Source organism: Protopterus annectens, chromosome 6.part0, assembly GCF_019279795.1.
Source record: "Protopterus annectens isolate FY-2018-M chromosome 6.part0, PAN1.0, whole genome shotgun sequence".
Classification (NCBI taxonomy): domain Eukaryota; kingdom Metazoa; phylum Chordata; order Ceratodontiformes; family Protopteridae; genus Protopterus; species Protopterus annectens.
In genome coordinates, this window is record NC_056737.1 from 1,666,761,203 (window position 1) to 1,666,784,163 (window position 22,961).

The 22,961-nt window shown below is 41.5% G+C and overlaps 1 protein-coding gene across 2 annotated transcripts in view; it reads right to left on the minus strand.

Annotated features, from left to right (window-relative positions):
* The window catches only part of INTS7 (integrator complex subunit 7), a 1,158,789-nt gene that overhangs the window by 862,363 nt on the left and 273,465 nt on the right, over positions 1 to 22,961 (minus strand). For both annotated transcript variants that reach the window (XM_044075076.1, XM_044075075.1), the window contains exon 6: positions 13,984 to 14,183. In XM_044075076.1, the coding sequence (XP_043931011.1) occupies positions 13,984 to 14,183 (200 nt within the window). The remainder of the gene's footprint in view (positions 1 to 13,983; positions 14,184 to 22,961) is intronic.

A 22,961-nucleotide genomic window follows, 5' to 3' on the forward strand; every position in this document is an offset into this window, starting at 1 on the left:
CCCATCCTCTCATGTATTCTCTTTAGAGGGCGTGTGATCTTGTTCCTTCTTGTTTGCTGAGGTACCAGTCCACTGCCATATTGTCAAAGGGAGTGTCAGTCACACCCCAGGAGCTTGTCCTGAAGTTCCTGCAATGCTAAGAGAACTGCTCTCATGTCCAGTACATTAATTTGCAATATGGCCTCAAACTACATCCATGTCCCCTGGTCCATCCCGTACCGATAATACCCCCATCCTAAAATGGACATACCCGTGGTTACTGTCTGGCAAAAGTACAGTTGTGTACACTTACCATAAATGTAGATGTTCGAGTGTATTCACTGTTGCAGTCATTAAATTTGGGTAATCTGCTGGCAGGTTGCCCTCAGTCAGCCTGAATAACAAAGTCTTGGGTCCTGCGTCGGTTGCTGTCTCCTCTTCCATGACGTCAGGTCATCAAGGGTATAAAACATGCAGCCGATGCCATTTTATTCAGTTTTTCTTGCCCCAGATGTCAGGTGCCCACCAAATGGGGAGCAAAAAAAATATATATATATATATATAAATAAACTGTAAATATATATAAATGCACTTTTAGAAACATAAACCTTACCTTCAACTAAAAGCAAATACACCACAAAGGCTTATGAATATAGTGAAGGAAAGAAAAGGTATAGAAAAGGGGATGGCGGATGGGTTACCAGGTCTGCAACAGTGAATACACTCGAACATCTACATTTATGATAAGTGTACACAACTGTACTATGTTCTTCGTGTTTCACTGCTGCAGTTATTACATTTGGGTAGAATCCCAAAGCTATGGATGGGAGGATGGAACTAAACAGCATTAGGAGTGGCTATAAGGCCCTGCAGGACTGCAGTGCAAAGCCTGCCCTGGATTTAGAGAAGAGAGGTAAATTATAATGCTTTGTGAAGGTATGAACAGAACTCCAAGTAGCAGCTTCTAGAATGTCTTTGGTTGGTACCCCTCTGAGAAAAGCTGCTGAAGTACAGGCGGCCCCTGGTAGAATGTGATCTGATCCCCTTGGGCACAGGTTTACCATGGTGCAAATAGCAGAAATGAATGCAGTGGCTTATCCATTTAGAAATAGTCTGCTTTGATATAGCCTTCCCCTCTGACCCTGCAGCAAAGGCTACCAGTAGTTGCTCAGACTTCCTTAGGGATTTGGTTCTATTTAAGTAAAATCTTAGTTGTCTGTGTACATCCAATGAATGCAGAATCCGCTCACCCTTGTTCTGCGGATTTGGGTAAAATGTTGGCAGGTGAATGGTCTGGTTAAGAGCCACACTGGATACCACCTTAGGCATAAAAGAAGGATTGGTCCTGAGGGCCACCCTGTCTGGGTAGACTATAATGAAAGGCTCCACTGCCATGAGAGCCTGTAGTTCTGAAACCCTTCTTGCTGAAGTGACTGCCAAGAGAAAAGCTGTTTTCCAAGAAAGAAATTTTATATCCGCAGTTGCTGCTGGTTCAAAAGGAGACAGGGTGAGTTTTTCCAGCACAAAACTGAGGTCCCATGCAGGAGTTTGTGTTCTCCTGGGAGGCCTTAAATTTCTGGCCCCCCTAAGATACTGTTTAAGCAGTGGATGAGAAAAGAGGGGAGGCTCTGTGTTGTAATGAGCCGAGATGGTAGAGGCATGGATTTTTACTGAAGAAAAAGATAGGCCCTTGTCAGGCATCTCAGTTAAGTATTGTAAAATCTGAGGAATATTTGACTTTGCTGTGTCTATTCCTTGTGCTTGGTTCCAAGCACAGAATCTATTCCATTTATCAGCATAAGATTTTCTAGTACTAGGCATTCTGGCTTCCAAAATGACATCCATCACAGATTTACTGAGAGGTGTGGTTTGAATAATTAGTTGATTAGCCATGCTGCAAGATTCAGAGTTTGGAGCTGAGTGTGCAGAATTTGATAGTTCTGCTGAGACAGTAGATGAGGTATTTGAGGCAAGTACCATAGAGGAAGGTGCGACATATTCCTTAGAAGCTGGTATCAGTGCTGGCGAGGCCAGTCTGGAGCAATTAGGATCATTTTTGGTTTTTCCTGTCTTTTAATAAGACCTTGGAGAGTAGAGACAGAGGGGGAAAGGCATAGACTGATAGGTTTTTCCAGCTGAAGGAAAGAGCATCCACTTTCCATGCTTTTTTGTGATGAGTTCTTGTGCAGAATTTGTCCAACTGATAATTTTGGGGAGAGGCAAATAGATCTATGTCTGGGCTCCCCCATTTCTGTGTTAACATGCTGAAGATTTGTGGATCCAGTTTCCATTCGTGCGGGTCCATAAGATTTCTGCTTAGGTCATCTGCCAGAGTATTTTGCTTTCCTGGTAGGAACGGAGCTTGAAGATGTATTTGGCAAGTCAAGCCTGTGTTCCACAAGGCCATGGCTAGTCTGCAGAGGGGTTAGGAATGTGTACCCCCCTGCTTGTTTATGTACCACATAACTGTGGTGTTGTCCATCTTTATCAGTAGTTGTCCTGGATGAAGTAAGTCCTTGACGGCTGTCAGAGCATTCTGAACAGCTAGCATTTCTTTCTGGTTGATATGCAGATGCATTTGGTTTGGGCTCCATTTGCCCTGAATGCATCTCCCTGCCAGGTGGGCCCCCCAAGCATAGTCTGATGCGTCTGTAGTTAGGGTTTGGGTGGCAGGGGGTAGAGTGAATGACAGTCCCTTGTTTTGGTGACATGTCTCTGCCCACCAAAGAAACTCCTGTGGTAGGCAGGGAATGAGTGGAATCATTGTTTTCAGGCTGTAACAATGTTGACTCCATAAACTTTTTAGGTACCATTGAAGTTTTCGCATATGCAGTCACGCATATGGAATTAGTAGAATGCAGGATGCCATGAACCCCAAAGCCTGCAGAATTTGTCTTGCAGATAGGGTTTTTGTTGCCATTTGTTTGAAATAAGTTGTCAGTTGCCTTTGTTTGTCTAGCATGAGGTAAGCCATCTGGGTAGTTGTATTCAAGCTTGCACCCAGGAATGTAATTATTTGAGAGGGTACCAGTTGTGATTTCTTTTTGTTTATGGTGTACCCTAGGCATGCTAGAATCCTTTTTACAAATGCCAGATGTTGAAAAGGAGTGTCCTTGTCCTCTGCTTGAATGAGACAATCGTCCAAATAAGGATAAATTTGAATGTTTCTTTGTCTGCAGAATGCAGTTACTGGTGCCAGGCACTTTGTAAAGACCCTGGGCACAGTAGATAAGCCAAAGGGCAGTTCAGAGAATTGGTAATGCAAAAAAACTGCTTTGAAGCGGAGGTATCTTCTGCATGATTCCCTTATTGGGATATGCAGGTATGCCTCTTTTAAGTCTAGAGTTACTAACCAAGCATTCCTGCCTACCATAGGCAGTAGCTGTTGTAAAGTCAGCATTTTGAATTTTGGAATGTCCAAGAATGTGTTCAGAATCGATAAGTCCAGTATTGGACGCCATGAATTGTCCTTTCTGGGTACCAGGAAAAGTCTTGAATAAAAACCTTGTCCTTTTTCCTTTTCTGGTACCGGTTGAATAGCCCCCATATCCATGAGGGACAGGACTTGTTTCTGGGCCTCTGCCCACTGGTTTTGTGACAGATCCGGCCATCCGTTTGGAACTGGCAGAGTATGGAAATGAAATCTGTACCCCTGGGATACTATGTTTAATACCCACTTGTCCTGGGTAATTAACTGCCAATTTTGAGCCTGAAGTGCTAGTTTTCCCCCCAAGGGGGCTGCCAAAAGATAAGTGCTTGGAGATGGTAGAGGAAAGTCATTGAGACTGCTTACTGTAGGGTTGTGCTTTGTTTCCTCCAGATTTGGAGGTGGAGGCACCCTATTGCTTTGACCTGTAAGAACCCTGTGATTGATATCTGGAGCCTTTTGAGAGCCTGGGTTTGCCCTGAGTGGCTCTGTTGGACACAGGAAAGGATCAATTTTTAGTAGGCCAGTGCCTACTGAACCTGGGTGGCTGCACTTGGAAGAAATCTTTTACAGTTTGCATAGATTTAGCTTTGTCTTCCATTTTCTTTAAAACCTCTTCTGCCTTATTACCAAACAGAGTATCATGCTGCAAAGGGGCATCCAACAATTTAGCTTTAACATGATTAGGCAGATTTTGCTCCTTGAGCCAGGCATGCCTTCTAATCACAGATCCAGTAAAGGCAGCCCTACAAGAGGCCTCCAAGGAATCAAAACCACACTGCAAAGTATGCTTTCCAACCTGTTCTGCTGATTGCAATAAATCCTGTAACTCTATTTTCCACACAATCAGAAATCAACATCATTTTCTGTTTCAGTAAGCCCATAACATGCTGTTGATATTTAAGCATATGAAACTGTCAGTTTAAAGCCCTGATTGCCAAGATTGCAGACGCATAAACCTTCTTGCCCCATCTATCCAGCACCCTGGAATCTCTATCAGAAGGGGTAGGATATTTGGCTGTAGAAGCCTTAACACCCTTGGGACCCTGAGAAATAGTCACAGGATCAGCAGCAGGATTTTTGAAAAGAAATTTGTGGGAGTCAGGAACCCGGTAATATCTGTCTGGCTTACTGGGAGCCGGAGGCAGGGAATCCGGAGCCATGCTTGATTCCGAGAACACATCATCAACAATGTATAATACAGTAGGTACTGCCAAAGGCCTATGCTGAGGAAGAAGGAGGAAATTCCGAAGCCTCTTTTTTGATTCAGAGAAGTCCTGACTCTCCCAGTGAAAATGTTTCCCTTAAAGTATGCAAAGTCTCTCCAAAAGAATAATCCTCAGGAGGGGATGCAGATGGGATGGATTCCTCTGCATCAGAATCCTCATAGGGTGGAATAGAACATTCCTGATCAGAACAGGAATCAGACGAGATTCATAATCAGTGCCTTGCCTAGGCCTCTTAGTAGGGGGGGGGGGGTTGGGAACCCCTGATCAAGGTAATTAAATCCTCAGCCATTTTGATCATCTGTGTTTTAGGCATAGGGGTCTGAGCATGTGGCTCATGCATCGGTTTTTTAGACATAGAAGTTGTTTTTGACCTTGTTTTTGTTGCTGGCGTCGGTTTAATATAAAAACGTTGAGGCCTGAAAACACCCTCAGAAGCCGGTGCCTGCTCAGCAGCTCCGGACCCATCCAATGGAGAGACATCCGCGGGTTCAATACTCTGAGAATCTCGCGGCATACCGGACTTCGAATGGGTCTCAGTAGAGGCCTGTGACTCAAAAGTAGCGGGTATCAGGGGCTGCGAAAGTGCCTCACTGAGTACCGGCGAACTGGCGACTGGCTTAGGAGAAGCTTCGTCGTCAGTTTTGGACCTCGACGGTCTGTCTCCATCTTTTTCCTTGCATTTTTTGTGAACTCCGGTAGTCGGATTGCTAACTGACGACATTTCAGGATAATTAAATCTTGAAACAAAATATTTAGAAGCAAAAATATAGCGACGCTTAATAGTGTGTTGGTTAAATCTAGCACAAAACCGACAGCAAGGCACGCTGCGATCAAGGCCTAGGCAAGGAATACAGTATATAAATGAAAATCCTTATGAGGTATTTGCTTCCCACAAGTAATGCAATTATTAACTTTTACTGACATCGGTAAGGAGCAAGAAAAGTTTCCCCAACGGGGTACTTAGCTTTAGTTTGAAGACTTCGGTTCTGAAACTCGAATACGAAAATTTCAGGAGTCAGCCAACCGGCACTTGAGAACTGCTTCTGCTTCGGGCACCGCGCGGCAAGAAAGACTGAATAAAATGGCGTGGGCTGCATGTTTTATACCCCTGACAACCTGACGTCATGGAAGAGGAGACAGCAACCGACGCAGGACCCAAGACGTTGTTATTCAGGCCGACTGAGGACAACCTGCCAGCTGATTACCCAAATGTAATGACTGCAACAGTGAAACACGAAGAACATCATTACTATCTGAATTTAAGCAATCAGAAGCCCAAACACTTTTAGGACTGCAGCTGCTATAGGAGATCTTGTTGTATGTGGAAGGTGTTAAACTTCAATAAGGCACAAAACAAGATGTCCAGCACCAAGGGTGAAAACATTTTTTCTAATTTATTGTGGCAGCTCCAGCATTTGGAATAAAATTAAACCAAATAAGCAGACCGGTTTCAGCAAATATTAGCCTTCCTCAGTGCAATAACAATAAAATGCACACACAATTGATTTAAATAGTCTACCTTGTCACAATACAAGCGTCTCATTGGATGTTTAACTTAACTCATTCAAGCCAGGTTTAAACAAACCCCCCAACCTGATAATCCAACTGGATTCTTTTTTATTTAACTTAGAATGCTAGCCAGTTTTGGACATTCTGTTCCCTGTAACCTTGTCAATGATAATGAATTTGAACACGGCAGTGGTATGGGTTATTGTATATTTAAATAATGAAATGGACATTCTTTTGTTTCTTATGTCACTGAGGTGCTCAGAAATACAAACCTTCAGTAACCTTGAGGTTTGCCCCACGTAGAAGGTAGAACAGGAGCAAGTGGCTAAATATATGACACAGTCACTGCTACAGTTTCCAAAACACAAAATATCATAAACCTTAGAGGTATTACTACTGGTAAATTCTTTACTCTTAAGTACATGGGTGCATTACTGAACAGTGACCGCAGGGTGTGCACCCTACCAATTTGTCCCCAAATAGTGTGACCTGCTGTGTGTTAGAGGGCATCTTATGTTTGTAATGATTAAAATAAGAGCCCAGTGTGAGACTCCATTGGTAGGAGAAGAGACATTTCAGAGAAAGAAGCTCAGTAAGCTTCTCATTGGCAAAAAGGATGTCCCAATGGTGATCAATAATTTGTCTTAAAGTATTGATGTTCTGCCTGAAGGTGGTGACAAAATGGACCGGCTCAACTCGGTTATTGTCTTTGGGAGTATGTTGATATTGCAACAGAGAAGATCTAGGTTGCTGTGAGGCAAAATGACTGGCCTCACTGATTTTAGCAATATCATATCCTCTGTTGAGAAATCTATTTTTCAAATCCTGTTGATAGTACTCATAAGAGTTATCTGAGGAACATAAAAGAATCCAGGTGGATTATCAGGTTGGAGGGTTTGTTTAAACCTGGCCTGAATAAGTTAAGTTAATCATCCAATGAGACACTTGTATTGTGACAAGGCTGACTATTTAAATCAATTGTGTGTGCTTTTTATTGTTATTGCAATGAGGAAGGCTAATCTTTACCGAAACCGGTCTGCTTATTTGGTTTAATTTTATTCCAATTGCTGGAGCTGCCACAATAAATTAGAAAATTTTTTTCACCCTTGGTGCTGGATATCTTGTTTTGTGCCTTATTGACTTGGTTTAGTTCGTGCACCTACCATAATTGCGGATTTCCTTGCGTGGAACTGGCTTGTGGTTTTCTTCCACTGTTGGCTTATGGGGGTGAGTCCTAATATCAGTGGCGGAGGCTCCTGTTATGTGTTTTCATCTTTTACAAGCCTCTCGCGGATGTATAGCCAACCATTTGATCTTTCTTACTGAGTTTATATGGTTCCCTTGGACCCTTGTACACTGGTGCATGCTTACATGCCTTTAGTTATTATTTAGACATTTGCAGTTCACCACTTCAATGTTTTTTGTTATCCAAAAGGTCAGATTGCAATACTACAAGCTACAGACTTTTTTCATTATTCTGCTATGGATGCTTAGTAGCTGACCATTCTGGGACTTGGATTATCATGTTTTTGAGTCCTTTTCTAGGTAGCGATGAACATCGACCTGATTCAAAGTTTAAGGACATAGTTCTTTCCTTGGCTCGGTTCAGGAGCGGATTCACAACCATTAGAAGATAACGGGACCAGCGGCAGCAATGAAAGTCGGCCATTAGATTTCTTATTGGAACAGTCCCAGAACTTGTGAATATAGGGATGTCTGTCCTTTTTTAGTCAGCATTTTTCGTAGTGGAATCTCTGTAGCTTTGGCTGTTGATCGTGATCTTTTAGTGTGGATGCTTGATTACTCTACAATTGTGTGCCTTTGGACTATCAGGTACTGTGGAACGCTATACCAATTTTTTATTTTTTTCTCATATTTAGAACTTATCTATGCCCTACCATCGGCTGGCATTTATTAGTACAATCAATAATTTAAAGCAATGGCAGTTACAAACCACACTATTGGACATTTTAGGACAATTGTATTTGCCTTTATTTAGTTACATTTTGTCGTGATTCCGGTGAGGCCTAGTGGACTGGTTGTCTTTATTTCCAGGAGGTTTATTGGATATTTATCATACAACAAGGATTTTTTTCTTGCATTGTTATGACATTTTGGGGAATCACTGCTTCTTGGAATATGATTCATAACTTTATGGTGTTTATTTTCAACGCTAAGGCCCTTTATCATGAGGCATATATTATATAGTTGTCATCATCTATAACCAAGGCATTTGCATTTTTTTAATGTTTTCTTTGATTCTGTTTTATACAGCATCAGAATTGCTATGTGGTTCAGTTAACATTTTGAACATACGGCCTTTTATAACTGTATCCATACTTTTTGTGGGAATTTTGTTTTAACACATTGTGATTTTTGATTTATATTACTTTGCAGGTTTTTTTAGCACTGTTTAGTTCCCTTTTTGTTGGGTAACTGGAGCATATAATCCATAATTCTCGGGCTGCCCTACAAATATGGACCTGATTAAACTTTTACAGGGCCTCTCTGCAGATAGGGATGACCTGAATGTTTTTGGACTGGGACAAACTTCTGCAGACAATTCCACCGGGGGGCAAAATGATCATGAAAATATATGCGTATCATCTTTTCTTAAACTAACTAAGAGCATGACGTCCCTTAGAACCAGTGTCTGGCATCTCAAATTCTTTAAAGCATACAAAGCATGGGGAGTTTCTCCCCGTGGCCTCAGGGTTCACATTCAGCCACTGGCCAGTCTGGCTGATGATGTGCTATTAGAGGAATGGGCTCAGGCCCAGCATAAGGCATCTATGGCCTTCGTTGAAGTCCTCATCCCATATTATGAACGGACAATAGATAAATTCATTCTTGAAGTTAAAACCACATGTGAGGAGGTGAAACATTTTGAAAGGGAACCTTTCTTTGGCAAGTACCTTAACTAATTGGTCAAGGATTTACTTATTTTAGAGCAACAGCTCAAAACCAAGACCACCCATAAATTTAACTGTGACATCATGGACTATGAGAGAGGTAAACCTTTTGGATTACAAAAAAATGTCAGATTTGTTGAGCAGGACAAGACCAAACCAGCCCTTAAAAGGAAGAGGCCTCAGTCCATACTCAAAAGAGGCCCTTAGTGGCACTTCAGGGGATGATTCATCCTCCGCCACTGACATTGAAATCACTCCCACCTATGAGTCACCGGTAGCCAAGAAACGCTAAGTACTGACCCCTTTAGGGGGGTAGGCACAGAGGAGGTAGAAAACACCGGTCCTGTAAACAACATTCAACATCTCTTAGAACTGATTCTACCACACTAAGGGACACAAACAATGTGCATAACATTTCTACCCACCCACTTTCTGATATTGAAATAAACTTACTGAACAAGGGTCTAAATGTTGTCCCTGGTTTTTCTGTTAATGAAGATACATTTGCCAATGATGTTTCAAACTTTTGCCACTTGGTGAATTTAAGATTGTTTTTTGGTGATGGTACTCAGACTCAAAGGTCTACTGATTTTCATTTCTGTAAATCCTCTTTCATGCCACCCATGGACAAACTCGTTGCCATATTTAAGGACTGTGTGCTTCAGGATTTGCACTTTAACAAATTTCTTTTCATGAATATGAAACATAACCTTACACAGCAGAAACAACAATAGGTGTTAATTAAGCTTAGGGATAACCATGATCTGGTTATTTTACCAGCAGATAAAGGTGGGGCGGTCGTGGTCATGGATTGGCCAATGTACTTGGCAGAGGCCGAAAGACAATTACCTAATGACCAATTTTATATGCACATGCCATTAGATCCAACACCAAAATTTAAATAAGAAATAGACAGATTCCTGAACCTTGCCCTGGAAGAAGGTATCATTAATAAGAAAATGTTGTACCACCTGACTGTATCTGATCCCAATCTCACTACCTTTACTTATTACCCAAAATTCACAAAGATCTAGCCAAACCACCGGGGAGGCCCACTGTATCGGGCAGGGGTTCACTTACTGAACCATTAGCTGCATTTCTTACCAAATATTTACAACCATTACTGTCAATGGTCAGGGCCAGGGTTCAAGATACTACCCAATTTTTACAGATTGTGAGGGATGCACAGCTGGATCCTAGTTGGCTAATGTGCACACTGGTTGTGACCGCCCTGTACAATAACATTCCCCATTGGGCTGAGTTAGAGGCTATTCAATTTTGGCTGGATAAGGCCAATATATATTCACCAGGCTTTAACACCCTACATAACTGTCTGACAGAACATGTGCTAACCAAAAACATGTTTTATTTCCATGGTAGATGTTATTGGCAGGTGAAATGTACCGCCATGGGGGCTTCTTTTGCCCCCATCTATGCTGACCTTTTCATGGGTTATATAGAGATACAACTTATTTATGACGCAGGCCATAATTTACATCTTGATGATTGCTGGATGGTGTGGAGGGAGAATGACATATATTTATATGAATTTGTAAATTATCTCAATGAGAATAAGTGGTGCATCCAATTTACGTTAAATTTTCACATCAATCAGATTAAGTTCTTGGATGTCACTATCATTAGGGAGGCAGACCACACACTCAGGACGGAGGTATTTCATAAACATTCGCAATATAACACCTTACTTCATGCCAGCAGTCATCACCCACGGCACATCATCCGCAACATCCCCAAATCCCAATTCCTCAGGATAAGACGCATTTGTTCCTCAGATAACTCTTATGAGTACTATCAACAAGATTTGAAAAATAAATCTCTCAACAGAGAACAGATGCTAACATCAGTGAGGTCAGTCATTTTGCCTCACAGCAACCTAGATCTTCTCTGTTGCAATATCAACATACTCCCAAAGACAATAACCGATTTGAGCTGGTCCGTTTTGTCACCACCTTCGGGTGGAACATCAATACTTTAAGGCAAATTATTGATCACCATTGGGACATCCTTTTGGCTAATGAGAAGCTTGCTAAGCTTCTTTCTCCAAAATGTCTCTACTCCTACCAAAGGGGTCCCATCCAGCTCTTATTTTAATCATTACAAACATAAGATGCCCCTAACACACAGCAGGTCACACTATTTGGGAACAAATTGGTAGGGTGCACACCCTGAAGTCACTGTTCAGCATGCACCCATGTACTTAAGAGTAAAGAATTTACCAGTAGTAATACCTCTAAGGTTTATGATATTTTGTGTTTTGGAAACTGTAGCAGTGACTGGGTCATATATTTAGCCACTTGCTCCTGTTCTGCCTTCTACCTCAAGGTCACTGAAGGTTCGTATTTCCAAGCACCTCAGTGATATAAGAAACAAAAGAATGTCCAGTTCATTATTTAAACATACAATAACCCATACCACTGCCGTATTCAAATTCATTATCATTGACAAGGTTACAGGTAACAGAATGTCCAAAACTGGCAGGCATACCAAGTTAAACAAAAAAGAATCCAGTTGGATTAACAGGTTGGGGGGTTTGTTTAAACCTGAACTGAATGAGTTAAGTCAATCATCCAATGAGATGCTTGTATTGTGACAAAGTTGACTATTTAAATCAATTGTGTGTGCTTTTTATTGTTATTGCACTGAGGAAGGCTATCTTTGCCGAAACCGGTCTGCTTATTTGGTTTAATTTTATTCCAATTGCTGGAGCTACCACAATAAATTAGAACATTTTTTTTCACCCTTGGTGCTAGACGTCTTGTTTTGTGCCTTATTGACTTGGTTTAGTCCATGCACCCGCGTACTTGCGGATTTCTTTGTGTGGAATTGGAAGGTGTTAAACTTGCCTGACTTGACACACTGCTGTAGGCGAGCAATTTTGCTTTCTGACTGAGTCTAACTGGCTGCCTATAAACAGTTGGGGACAGCTGTGATTTTGGTATGTTGACTACAATCCCCAAGGATAGACACAATCGGATCAAGTACTGTCCTGCCAATGTCAGCAAATCTGCATTGGAGTCCCACTATAAGCCAATCATCCAGGTACAAGAAGAAGACCTTTACACCTAGAAGTTGCATGTAAACTGCAATTGGGGTCATGTGTTTGATAAACGCCTGACAGAAGTGGTAATTCCAGATAGAAGGGTCCTGAACTGATGACAACTGGCTTCCCACATGGAAGCACAGGAATTTTCTTGATGGTTTTGCTATCTTGATTTCATAGGTTCATAGATTAGTACTAGGCTAACTGCCCTTGCAAGCCATTTTAAGCTTAGCCAATTATCCCTTGTGAGACTCAAACCCTGCACCTTGTGTTTGTAAGGCAAACACCTTAACCATTAGGCCACCCTTGGAAATCCAAACAGCGCATCCAATCTTCTTGCAGACATTGCAAGATGGTTTGCACTGTGACCATATGGAAAGGCTCCTTCACATACTGGTTCAAAAGACATGAGTTGAGAATATGTCTGAGATGCTGGGGAGTTTGTGTGCACTAAGAAGAATGTGGAGTAGAATCTGGACCCTGTTTGGTCTAGTGCAACCTCTTAGTTTGCTCTTTTTATAAGTAAGCATTTGACTTCTTGTCCTCTTGATAACCTCTGATGGTGTAGTACTGGTGGAGGACATGAGAGTAAGATTTGGCACACCTGTAAAAAGGGAATTGAGCAGACTCTGGATATAATGTCCTTATTCATCTGTCTGATATGATGGCCAACTCATTGCGCTGTTGGGAAAGATCAAATGTCTCAAGAGCAGGATAGTCAAAGCACATGGTTAGGATTCATACTGTCAGGGTCCTTGAAAGGACCCTCTATAGCCCTAGTTGTTTGGATCAGCGCTGCCTCTAGAACATCATCCAGACCAGAAGTTCCCTGCTGTCATACTACTGCCTGTTCTGGATCTGCGGGGACTTATGAAGCCACACGTTTTTAGCAGTTTCTTTTGATTACTTTGAAAGGATCTCTGAGGCACCAAAAAATTAACTACAAGACCTCTCCTCCTGCTTATACTGCAACAGTCTGTCTTGTACACTTTCACATTCCTGCAACAATTCTCTTCATCCTGTACCTTTACAACCAGGGGACTTAACCTAGGTTCTAACCCTGTTTGTATGAGTGACCCATTCCTAGTTTGGTTTCTTGCTCAAGTGTTCTGAGTTGATATCACCTTACACTTGATGTCTTTCTTTATGTAGTTTGCAACTCTACTCCATTTCTTCCTTCTCTGTACATCCTGAACACCATATACCCTGGCCGGAGTTTCTGTGCTACCAACAAAGGCCACCTTCCCACTCCTGCATCGCTGCCTGTACATCATATATCAAATTCTCCTTGACATCAGGACCAGGTCTGCTTAGTGGAATAGCTATTAGATTCAATCCCTGACATAACAGAGCAGAACACCCCCTCCCCTACTCTGCCCAAAGCCTTTGACTCAACACAAGTAATAAAGTGGAAAGGTTTTTGCTGTGTGGACTTCTAATGTCAAGAAATATCACATAGGAATTCATCCTAGAGTAGGAAATTTAGACAGCACCTCACTACAACCAGCTTGGGGGCCAATACATGGTGTAAGCCTTTAGAGAAATAGAAATAGATGAATCTAATTATAAAGACAACCTCTTCAAAGCTAAGATGCATAAGGGAATGGTCCAGAGTTCCTCATCCTTCTTATCTGGAAGATTCACTAGCTATTTCAGGGGAAACAATGACAAAACATCATTTGAAGGAAAAACAAAATACACACAAAGATTCATTATACCACAGGATTTGCATGGGATTTTTTGTAATAAAACAAAAAACAAAAAAAAAAAACTAAAGCCCTCCAAAAAATGGTAGATAACAATATTTTCTGATAAGAGAAAATTTCAAGTCAACTCTGAATCAGTAATGTCACCGCAGATACTTACCTGTTTAGGGATGTCAACTAAAGATGAAGCAGCCAGGAGAGTGAAGGTATGTAGGGTGACTATTACCATCTTGGTAGAAGGGTAAGATGCTACCAGCTGCTGCAGGAGCTGTCTGGTGCTAGAGGCCAGGTTAGCATCATGGTGCATGTACTGCAGAATGGGTATCAGCTTGATCTTCAGGTCCACTGGAGTAGCCAAACCTAAGATGGAGAAGAAAGTGGGCATCCTTCATAACAAACATACACAACAGAAATACATATGCAAACACTGCGTAGTGGCATTGCAAAACAGAAACAACTGTGTTTTAAGCTTACTATGATAATGAATTGACCAAGCTTTGGATGTGCTTAGAAGGGATGAACTGGCAGGTAATACAGCAGACCAAGACTACTGATCCTTCTACTGTGACTAGGAAGTTGTTTGTCACATACTTAACTTGATTCTGTCACTACAGTGGGACACTTATACATTGACATATCTAGCTTTAAAAGGCAAAAGAGAAGGTCAGCATGATAACCAACGTATTAGTGGTAAAAAAGAAAAATTAAGGAAGTGATGCTGCTCCCATGTGATAAAATGCTTTTTGCCAAGGCTACTGGCAATTCAGGCAGTAGGGATGCAAAATGGTGGGAACCAGGGACCAGCAGGGTAAGCAATCTGAAAATAAAATTAAAAAATTCATTTTCAGTGAATTTTATAAAGAAACTAAGAGAAATTAAGTTACACAGAACAAAAACTAAGACCACACACTACAAACGTCAGGTTAGAGAGTACATTTAAAATGGCTTAATGTCATTCTATGTATTCCATTGATACTGCTACTGTCTGAAAGGGTGAGTTAGAATTGGCAAAAACTGAAGAATTTCTTGACATTTTCTGATTTTTAAGATATGTAATACAAATCTGTACAGGGTTATACACAATGAACTTAACAGTGATTCATTAGCATGTCCAGTGACTGAATGAAAGTACTCCTTGACATGTATTATTTTTATGGTTATCCACAAATTCGTTAACAGTAACAGCAAGGCAAAGCACACCCCTCCCCCAAAAAAGAAAACAGAATATTAATTAGAGAGGGGAGTTCATTTTTAACTACTCAAGACAAGGGTAAGACAGAATACTTTTTTGTAGTAATCTGTGCGAATTCACAGCAGGTGAAGAGATACAATTACCAAACACCGTTAAATAGTTGAAAATATTCAAACTGGGTGTAACGGTTTTGCATACCAGTCAGTATAGCTTAACCAAATTGTGACAATGCATATAATTACAGATCAGTTACCTTAGAGCTCATCCATCTAAATGAGCTAAAGTATTTGCCAGAATACCCACTCCATATACATTTTCTCCAAAACCTACTCATTATGGAATACCAGATAAAGCCAGGATTTATTACAGACTTTGTTAAAATGAAAAGTGTCATACTAGTTTCATTTTGAGAATCTTTATTTTACCTAATAACGAGAGCATTAAAAAAAAGCTACTTTTGAGACATCTTACAAAAATCAAGCTTTTTGTGTAGATAAGTTTCAGGTGAAATCCAACCAGGAATTTCAACTTATTTGTTATGCATGGTCCTCGAAGACTTACTGGACAGGGTTTAAAAACTGAAAATTAGTCTTATTTTAAATGTATTTTGTTACCTAAAAAAAAAAAAAATACTTGGAGTCTGATGCATTTAAAACTGTTAGAAGAAGGTTGCCTGCATAAAATAAGGATTTAATATCTACTTTTTTATTGGGACAGGAACATCTCTCTAATATTTTCAATAGCAACCAAGACAGGGTTTACTGCAACAATGAAAGAAGTGGGAGAGAATGAACAACCCTGTCATATTCCCCGATCTTGATATTTTATAGATTCACAACCATGGATGCTTAAGCAATAATCAGTAAAGGAAAATAAAGCAGAAATAATATTTTATATTGGCAAAAATTTCATTTTTGTAGTATTCTGTTCCTGTCAATAAAAAGTGGAATATATCGTTGGCTGTTGTCGTTTTGGATTTGTCTGCTGATAATTTTTGGATTTCTACATAGCTGTTGGTGCATCCTTGGTTTTTGTTCTCTTGTATACAGCAAATAAAAATGACTGTCAACTCACAATGCAAATATCTCTCAATATGTTAAGTAAAGGAATGTATCTGTCCTACTGCACTGCAGTATACAATTTACTGTGTGCATTTTCCTTTGGAGGCGGGGGGACAATTCATTTGGGTGAATAACTGAACAGTGATAGGAAAGGATGTAAATACTGAAATATTCTGTACAACTTTAAGTCTACATTTAACAGAGGTACAACAGGATGGTTATTTTCTGGAGCAGTATGGTTTTTATTAGGTTTCAGGTTCACATCCAGGTTTACTATATCTAAATATGGGTGTGTGTGATGACCCACCACTAGGCCAGTAATCAAGGAGCCTCGGTTCTCACCACTGGCACCTGTTGGGGGACGTTCACTGGGAAGATAACAGGTGCACACACAGTATTTCCAGATGCAGCTCTCTGGCACAGGTTTACTAGCTATGCCCCCTTCTGCCCACACTATAAAGTAGTTTCCACGGCCACCAGTCACTCAACAGCTACTTTAAGGCTCTTAACAAAGGGTGACCAATTTTACTGTGTAATATTAATATTAATACGAGTGACGTCTAAAGACATGCAGGTAGGTGCGTGCGTGAATGGGTGTGCCTTCTTTGAAGGTCAGGCTGGCAATTCGGCACCGTAAAAATCCAATGCCAATCATTAGCAGACCGGAGTTCCGCTGTGGCGACCCCTAACCAGGAAAAGACAAAAGAAGAAAAATATTAATATTAATACAAATGCTAGCTTGACAAAGGGCAAGGCTGTTAGGACTGGCCCACACAGTGTCACCAAATAAATATACAAGTACTTTCAAAACTTAAAATCTCTACAGAGATCAGCCACAATGAAAGGTTTAAATATATTAAATAATAATAAATAAAAGAACAAGAAAATACTAAGTATATATTCACAGTGACATCAGAGTTCAAAACACAGGAAATATTTTAAATAACACTGCAGTACAGGCTCACACAAATAAAGAAAAATATTTAAACTAAGATTCAGTATATTCCTGACTGTATCTAAGAAAATTACTATACTCTAAAAACTTACTAATAGAGTAAAAGGCAGATGTGTTGAATGGTCCTCCTTGTTGTCAGGTCCAAGACAGAATGCAGAATGCTCTGTCTCACTGAGAGACCTCTCAAAACAGTATCTAAAATATTACTGCTAGGGTAGCTTGCAGAATGACATGACTTCTTGTCATCTGACTTCTAATTCCCAGGCAAAACCCCCACTGTTGGAATCTGGCAGTATTTAGCATCTACCTGTAAAAATACCCAGACGTGGGCTTTTGCTCAGATCTTTGGCTGGTTGTAAAAGTCATTTAAAAAGAAGTTATGTTCTTACCATAACATTCCATCTGTGTTGTTAATCTTCATGCATTCATGATGCGTGGGTCTCAGTTCCGTCCTTGGAACCAACTTGGCTGTTATAACAAGTTCACGCCAGATTGAACATTATGGTAAGAACATAACTTCTTTATCTGATGTTGTTGATCTTCATTCATTCTTGACGGATGGGACAGAGTCCCTAGCTACTTTATTTCCTGGGAGGCCCTATGGAAGGATATTCCTGAGCATCATTTAGCCAAAGGATGCTCTCCCCCTGGAGACCAAGTCCAATTTGTAATGAGTGATAAAGGTATGAGGAGTAGCCCATGTGGCTGCTGCACAAATGTCATCCATGGAAGCTCTGGAATGAAAAGTGACTGAAGTAGTAAATGATCTGGCCGAATGCGCTTTGATTTTAATTGTTAGATGCACTTGGTTTTGTTGGAAGGCAAAAGAAATACAGTCTCACGGCCATTTTGCCAAAGTTACTTTAGTAACAGGTTTTCTCAATTTGGGTCCTGAAAAGGACAAGAATAATTGGTCAGATTTTTGTAGTGATTTTGGCCTTTCCAAGTAGAAGCATTATTGTCTATGTATATCCAATAAGTGCAAACAATATTCTCTTTTATTAGAAAAAGTTGGGAAGAAAACTGGCAAGTGAATGGACTGATTAATACTCAATTCTGAAACAACTTTGGGTAAAAAAGACATGGTTAGTCCAAAGTGATACTCTCTCTTTGTGGAAAATTATGCAAGGACATTTTAAGCACAAAGCCTGTAATTCTGATATTTTTCTTGCTGAGGTAATTGCTACCAAGAATCAAGTTTTTCAAGACAACAATTTCATATCACAAGTGGCAGCAGGCTCAAAGGGAGGAAGAGTCAAAGTGTGTAGGACTAGCTTCAATTCTAAGGTTCAATCGGCTCTTTGAAGAGCGGTTTGATATATGTGACTCCTTTCAAGATGGTTTTACAGAGGAATCTTGGAAACCATTGTGAAAGTTTGAGATAGCTGCTATATGGACGCAAATAGAAGAAGGTGAAGTGCCTGAATGGAGTAGATTTGATAAATACTCCAAAACCGAACTAATCGAAGCTGAAAAGGGGTCTAGTCCTTTTCCTCAAGACTAAAACATAAATCTGTTCCATTTGCTAAGATAATTTTTCCTGGTGGAAGGTTTATGGGAAGCCAGAAGAATCTTTTGTATAGGGGAAGATGGATTATTTTGCCTGGCAATTACTGGAAGAGGAGGAACCAAGCTGTTTGCTTGAAGCTCAATAGGTTTGCATGATCAACCTTTGTGGATGTGAAAGTAATCCCTGAGTTGGATCCAGAGTCCACAGTCAGTGAATCAGGTGAAGCCAAAGGAAAGGGAACTAGACTTGTCCGGGCCAATAGGGTGCAATGAAGACTACTTTGCTTCTCAACTGAAGAGCTTTCTTTAGAAATTGTGGGATCAGAGGAAAGACATAAAAGTAGTCCCATGGGCCAATCATGTACTAGCGTGTCCCAAGGGGACTCCTACTGATGGGGGGGGGGGTATGGCAAAGTAGCTGCTGCATTTGTGGTTGGTGGGAGACGTGAATAGATTGCCGGCAAGGGTGACCCCAGTGACTGAAAATCTCCACCACCATGAGAGGATTGAGGGACCACTCAAGAGGCAGGAGGAATGCATCTGCTCAGTTTGTCCACAATCACAATGGAATCCCCGGTAATCTGCATTGCTATCAGAAAGTGGTTGGAAGATATCGCTCATTGCCAAACTTTCACGACTTCTTGACACAATGGGTAGGATTTGGTTCCCCCCTGTTTGTTGATATACCAGACAACCAACATGTTGTCCAACTGGATAGCAATCATCTCTGATGGGAGGACAAACTGGAATGCTTGCAACACCAGAAGCACCGCCCTCAGTTCTAGGACATTGATATGCAAGTTGGCCTCCATGGGGGACCAAGTGCCTTGGACTGCATTTCCCTGAAATTGCCCTCCCACCCCACCCCATCAGGGATGCATCTGTGGTCACTATGGCCTTGGGCTGAGAGGGTGAGAAGGGGTGACTAATTCCTTTTCTGGTTTCTTCCACAATTCAAATCTTGTTTGCAGTGGTTTGTTATGCAGATCAGAAAATACATAGGGTACATTAAAAGGGACCACTGTGATGCCAGCAGCCATTTTAGTAGTCTCATGTGTAGTCTAGCTAAAGGAACTATAGTAATCGTTGCTGCCACTGATCCAAGTAGTTGAAGGACTGCATGAGCTGGGACTTTGTCCTGAGAGAGCATCACTTGGAGCTGAGATCTTAGTCTTTGGAGCCTGTGAAGTGGAAAGGCGACCAGGCAAGACCGTGTGTGTCACTTCTATGAACTCTAGAGTTTGAGTAGGAACCAGTTTTAACTTTTCTTCATTTACTAAGATTCCTAACAATCTTGCTAGTTGTAGAGTGTAGTGCAAGGTAAGAAGCAGTAGACACTTGGTAGGGACGGTAGGGAGTCAATTGTCAAGATATGGAAACACCCAGAATCCTTGCAGTCTTAAGTAAGCTGTTACCACTGCCATACATTTGGTGAACACTCTGGGGGCTGTGGAGAGACCAAAAGGCAGGGCTCGAAATTGGTAGTGATTGGCTCCCAGCTGGAAGTGGAGAAATCTCCTTGAGCCTTTGTCCATTTTTTATATAATATTCATCCTGGAGCTCTATCGAGCACATCCAGTCATTTTTCTCCAGAAATAGGATAGATTGAACCGTGACCATCTAGAATTTTGTCTAAAGAAGTGTTTGGAATGCTGAGGTCCAAACTTGGCCTCCAGTCCCCTGACTTTTTTGGCACTAAAAAGAACCTTGAGTAAAATCTGGATTCTATCTGGTCTGGCGGGACTGTTTGCATGACTCTTTTTAGAAGCAGCTTTTGAATTTCCTGTGCTGCTGCATCCCGTTGAATGGGTGGAATGTTGTGGGTTCACCTTTGCGGCCTCGGGTAAAGATTGAAAGGGATGTGATAACCTCTGGTAATTATTGTCTGCACCCAAGAATCTGGTGTCATGGAATGCCAGGCTAGGTGGTACAGACAAAATCATCCCCTGACTGCTTCCAGAGGCAAGCAATCAGGCCGCTTTTCAGCAGCACTGGTATGGCTGTCCAGAGAAAGAATCTATGAACACCTAGTTGCATGGATCCCGTCTGTCTCAGGGAAGGCGTCTTTCTGATGAGTACCCCTTCTGCCCTGGGGTGGGGGTCGACACATGTGTCACGGAAAGGCCCTTGGGATTTTCTGAACCACATCTTTCCACTTCTCTGATTCCTAGACTATGATCGTTGGGAAGTGGAAAAACATATGCCCACACCAGACAAGGTCTTGCTGTCCTTTTCACAGCTGGCTAATGTGTCTAACTTTTGGGCCAAAAAGAGAGGAAGTATCAACAGGACCATTGATGAAGAAAGACTTAAAAGGGTCCACAAAGTCACACTAGCGCATCCAGGTGTAACGTCTCATGACAACGCCTGTACCTGCTGCTCTGGCCACCCCTTCGGTAGTATGAGAAATTAATCGCATGGACAAATTAGAAATGGATTCCAGGGTGGCAATTTGTGTGGCAAATTTGCCACGTACCTCATCAGACATAGCTCCTGATAAGGTTCCTGAGAGTTCTGTGATCAGGTCCCTCTGGAGACGGGTAAAGTGTGCCAAGTAATTCAATGACTGCATGGCAAAGGTCGATGAAGCATACATCCACTTCCCTAGTCTGTCCATCGTCCGAGACTCCCCGTTTGGATGATGGACAGCAGGACTCTCCCCAGCGAGTTCTTTCTAGTGGCCGCCACTACCACTATAGCATCTACTGCCAAACCTTTGAACCAATGAGGGTGAGCCTCTGAAGGGAAGAGTATTTTGTCCAGTCTCCGAGGGATTGGCTCAGGACTCTTCCAAGTGCGCAACACCATGAGCTGGACTAATTCATCTGCAGGTGGGGTCACCCAGGAAGTAGAGGGTCGAACACAGAAGGCCGCAAGAATACAGACTCCTCAGAAGAATGGTTGGTGGGCTTCCAGTCACCCCACTGCTTTAAGAATTCTAGTACGTCTCCAAATGAGACATCCTCAGGGGTGATCATGCGCACCGATCCCCCTCATCGTAATCTGTATCTTCGGTAAGGGATTCCTCAGGGTAATCCATGTGCCTCCTCTTGCACGATCTCATACAGGGTGGCTTTTTTGGGGGGGGCATCTGAAGACAGGGTACCCTGCGGTAAGGTAACTTAAGGTTTCTGTGCCCAATGCCCAAGCATAGTGGACTGTGTCAGCTGTGGACCAGAGGACATATATATGTGGCAATCTGGCATGAAGGAACTAGCTGTGAACCTGCTGAAGTGAGTTCCCTCTCCATAACCTGGAAGGCAGGCCCGCCCTAAGAGGGATGGGAGCCAAGAACAGAGACAGACAACCTTGGAAACAGGGACACACCTCACTCTGATGAACCCGCCCTCAGGGAAGGAGCCACAAGAGGACTCAGAGCTGTCAAAGCAACTGGAACTGTAGACGGTGCCATAGAAAAACTGGGTGCCATACTAGGGGTCATGGTGCAGACAGACCAGTCATGGTCTCAAGGATGGATCAGCTCTGATTGTGTCGTGGACCACAGGGTAGGCTCTGGAACCATGGTAAGATCTACCAGTAGAACTGAAGGAGCTTGCACCGGATTAGGCATCGGCATTGAGGGCTCCAATACCTGTGGGGAGGTTGAAGGAGGAATATACACTGGAGTCTGTGGAGAAAATACTTTGGCTCCAGGCAGGAGGGAGGATTTAGAAGGATGCAAAACAAATTCCACAAACTGGATAAATGCCCGGTTTACACCTCAGAGCAGAATTAAAATAAAAATAAGGCAACGAACTGACAACAGCTCAGTGAATTCAAACAGTTTTAATAAAACACATAAGAGTAAGCACTTTCACGATTTACAACTAATCGCTTCTTATATATTCTTCGCTATTTAGATGCCTCAAAGAACGTGTATTAGAACATCTAAGAGATATAACCAACAAGAAGGATACTAATGCTCTAGCGAAACGTATTAATTGAGGACACGCAACATATATTTAATTTTATAATGCTAGACATTATTGAATAAAACATTAGAGGGGGTGATATAAACAACAGAGTAGAAGAAATAGAGCAGAAATGAATACTACAACTACAGGCAGATAAACCACCAGGACTAGAAGGTGTAGTTTCACTGAAACCCTTCCTGAAAGCTAGGTCTCTGAAACATTGAATTTATTGGTTTAATTATATAACACATTTTTTATTACTATTTTTTGTATACTGCTTAAAGCTTAGAATTTTTTAATTGTTATTAATTAATGATGTCATACAGGATGTGGTATCTGACTGATCAGTATTAATTTAAATTTAGTTGTTTTACTTGTATGAATGGAGTCTGAAGAAGCGATTAGTTGTAAATCGTGAAAGCGCTTACTCTTATGTGTTTTATTAAAACTCTTTGAATTCACCGAGCCGTGGTCAGTTCATTGCTTTATTTTTATTTAAAATTGGAT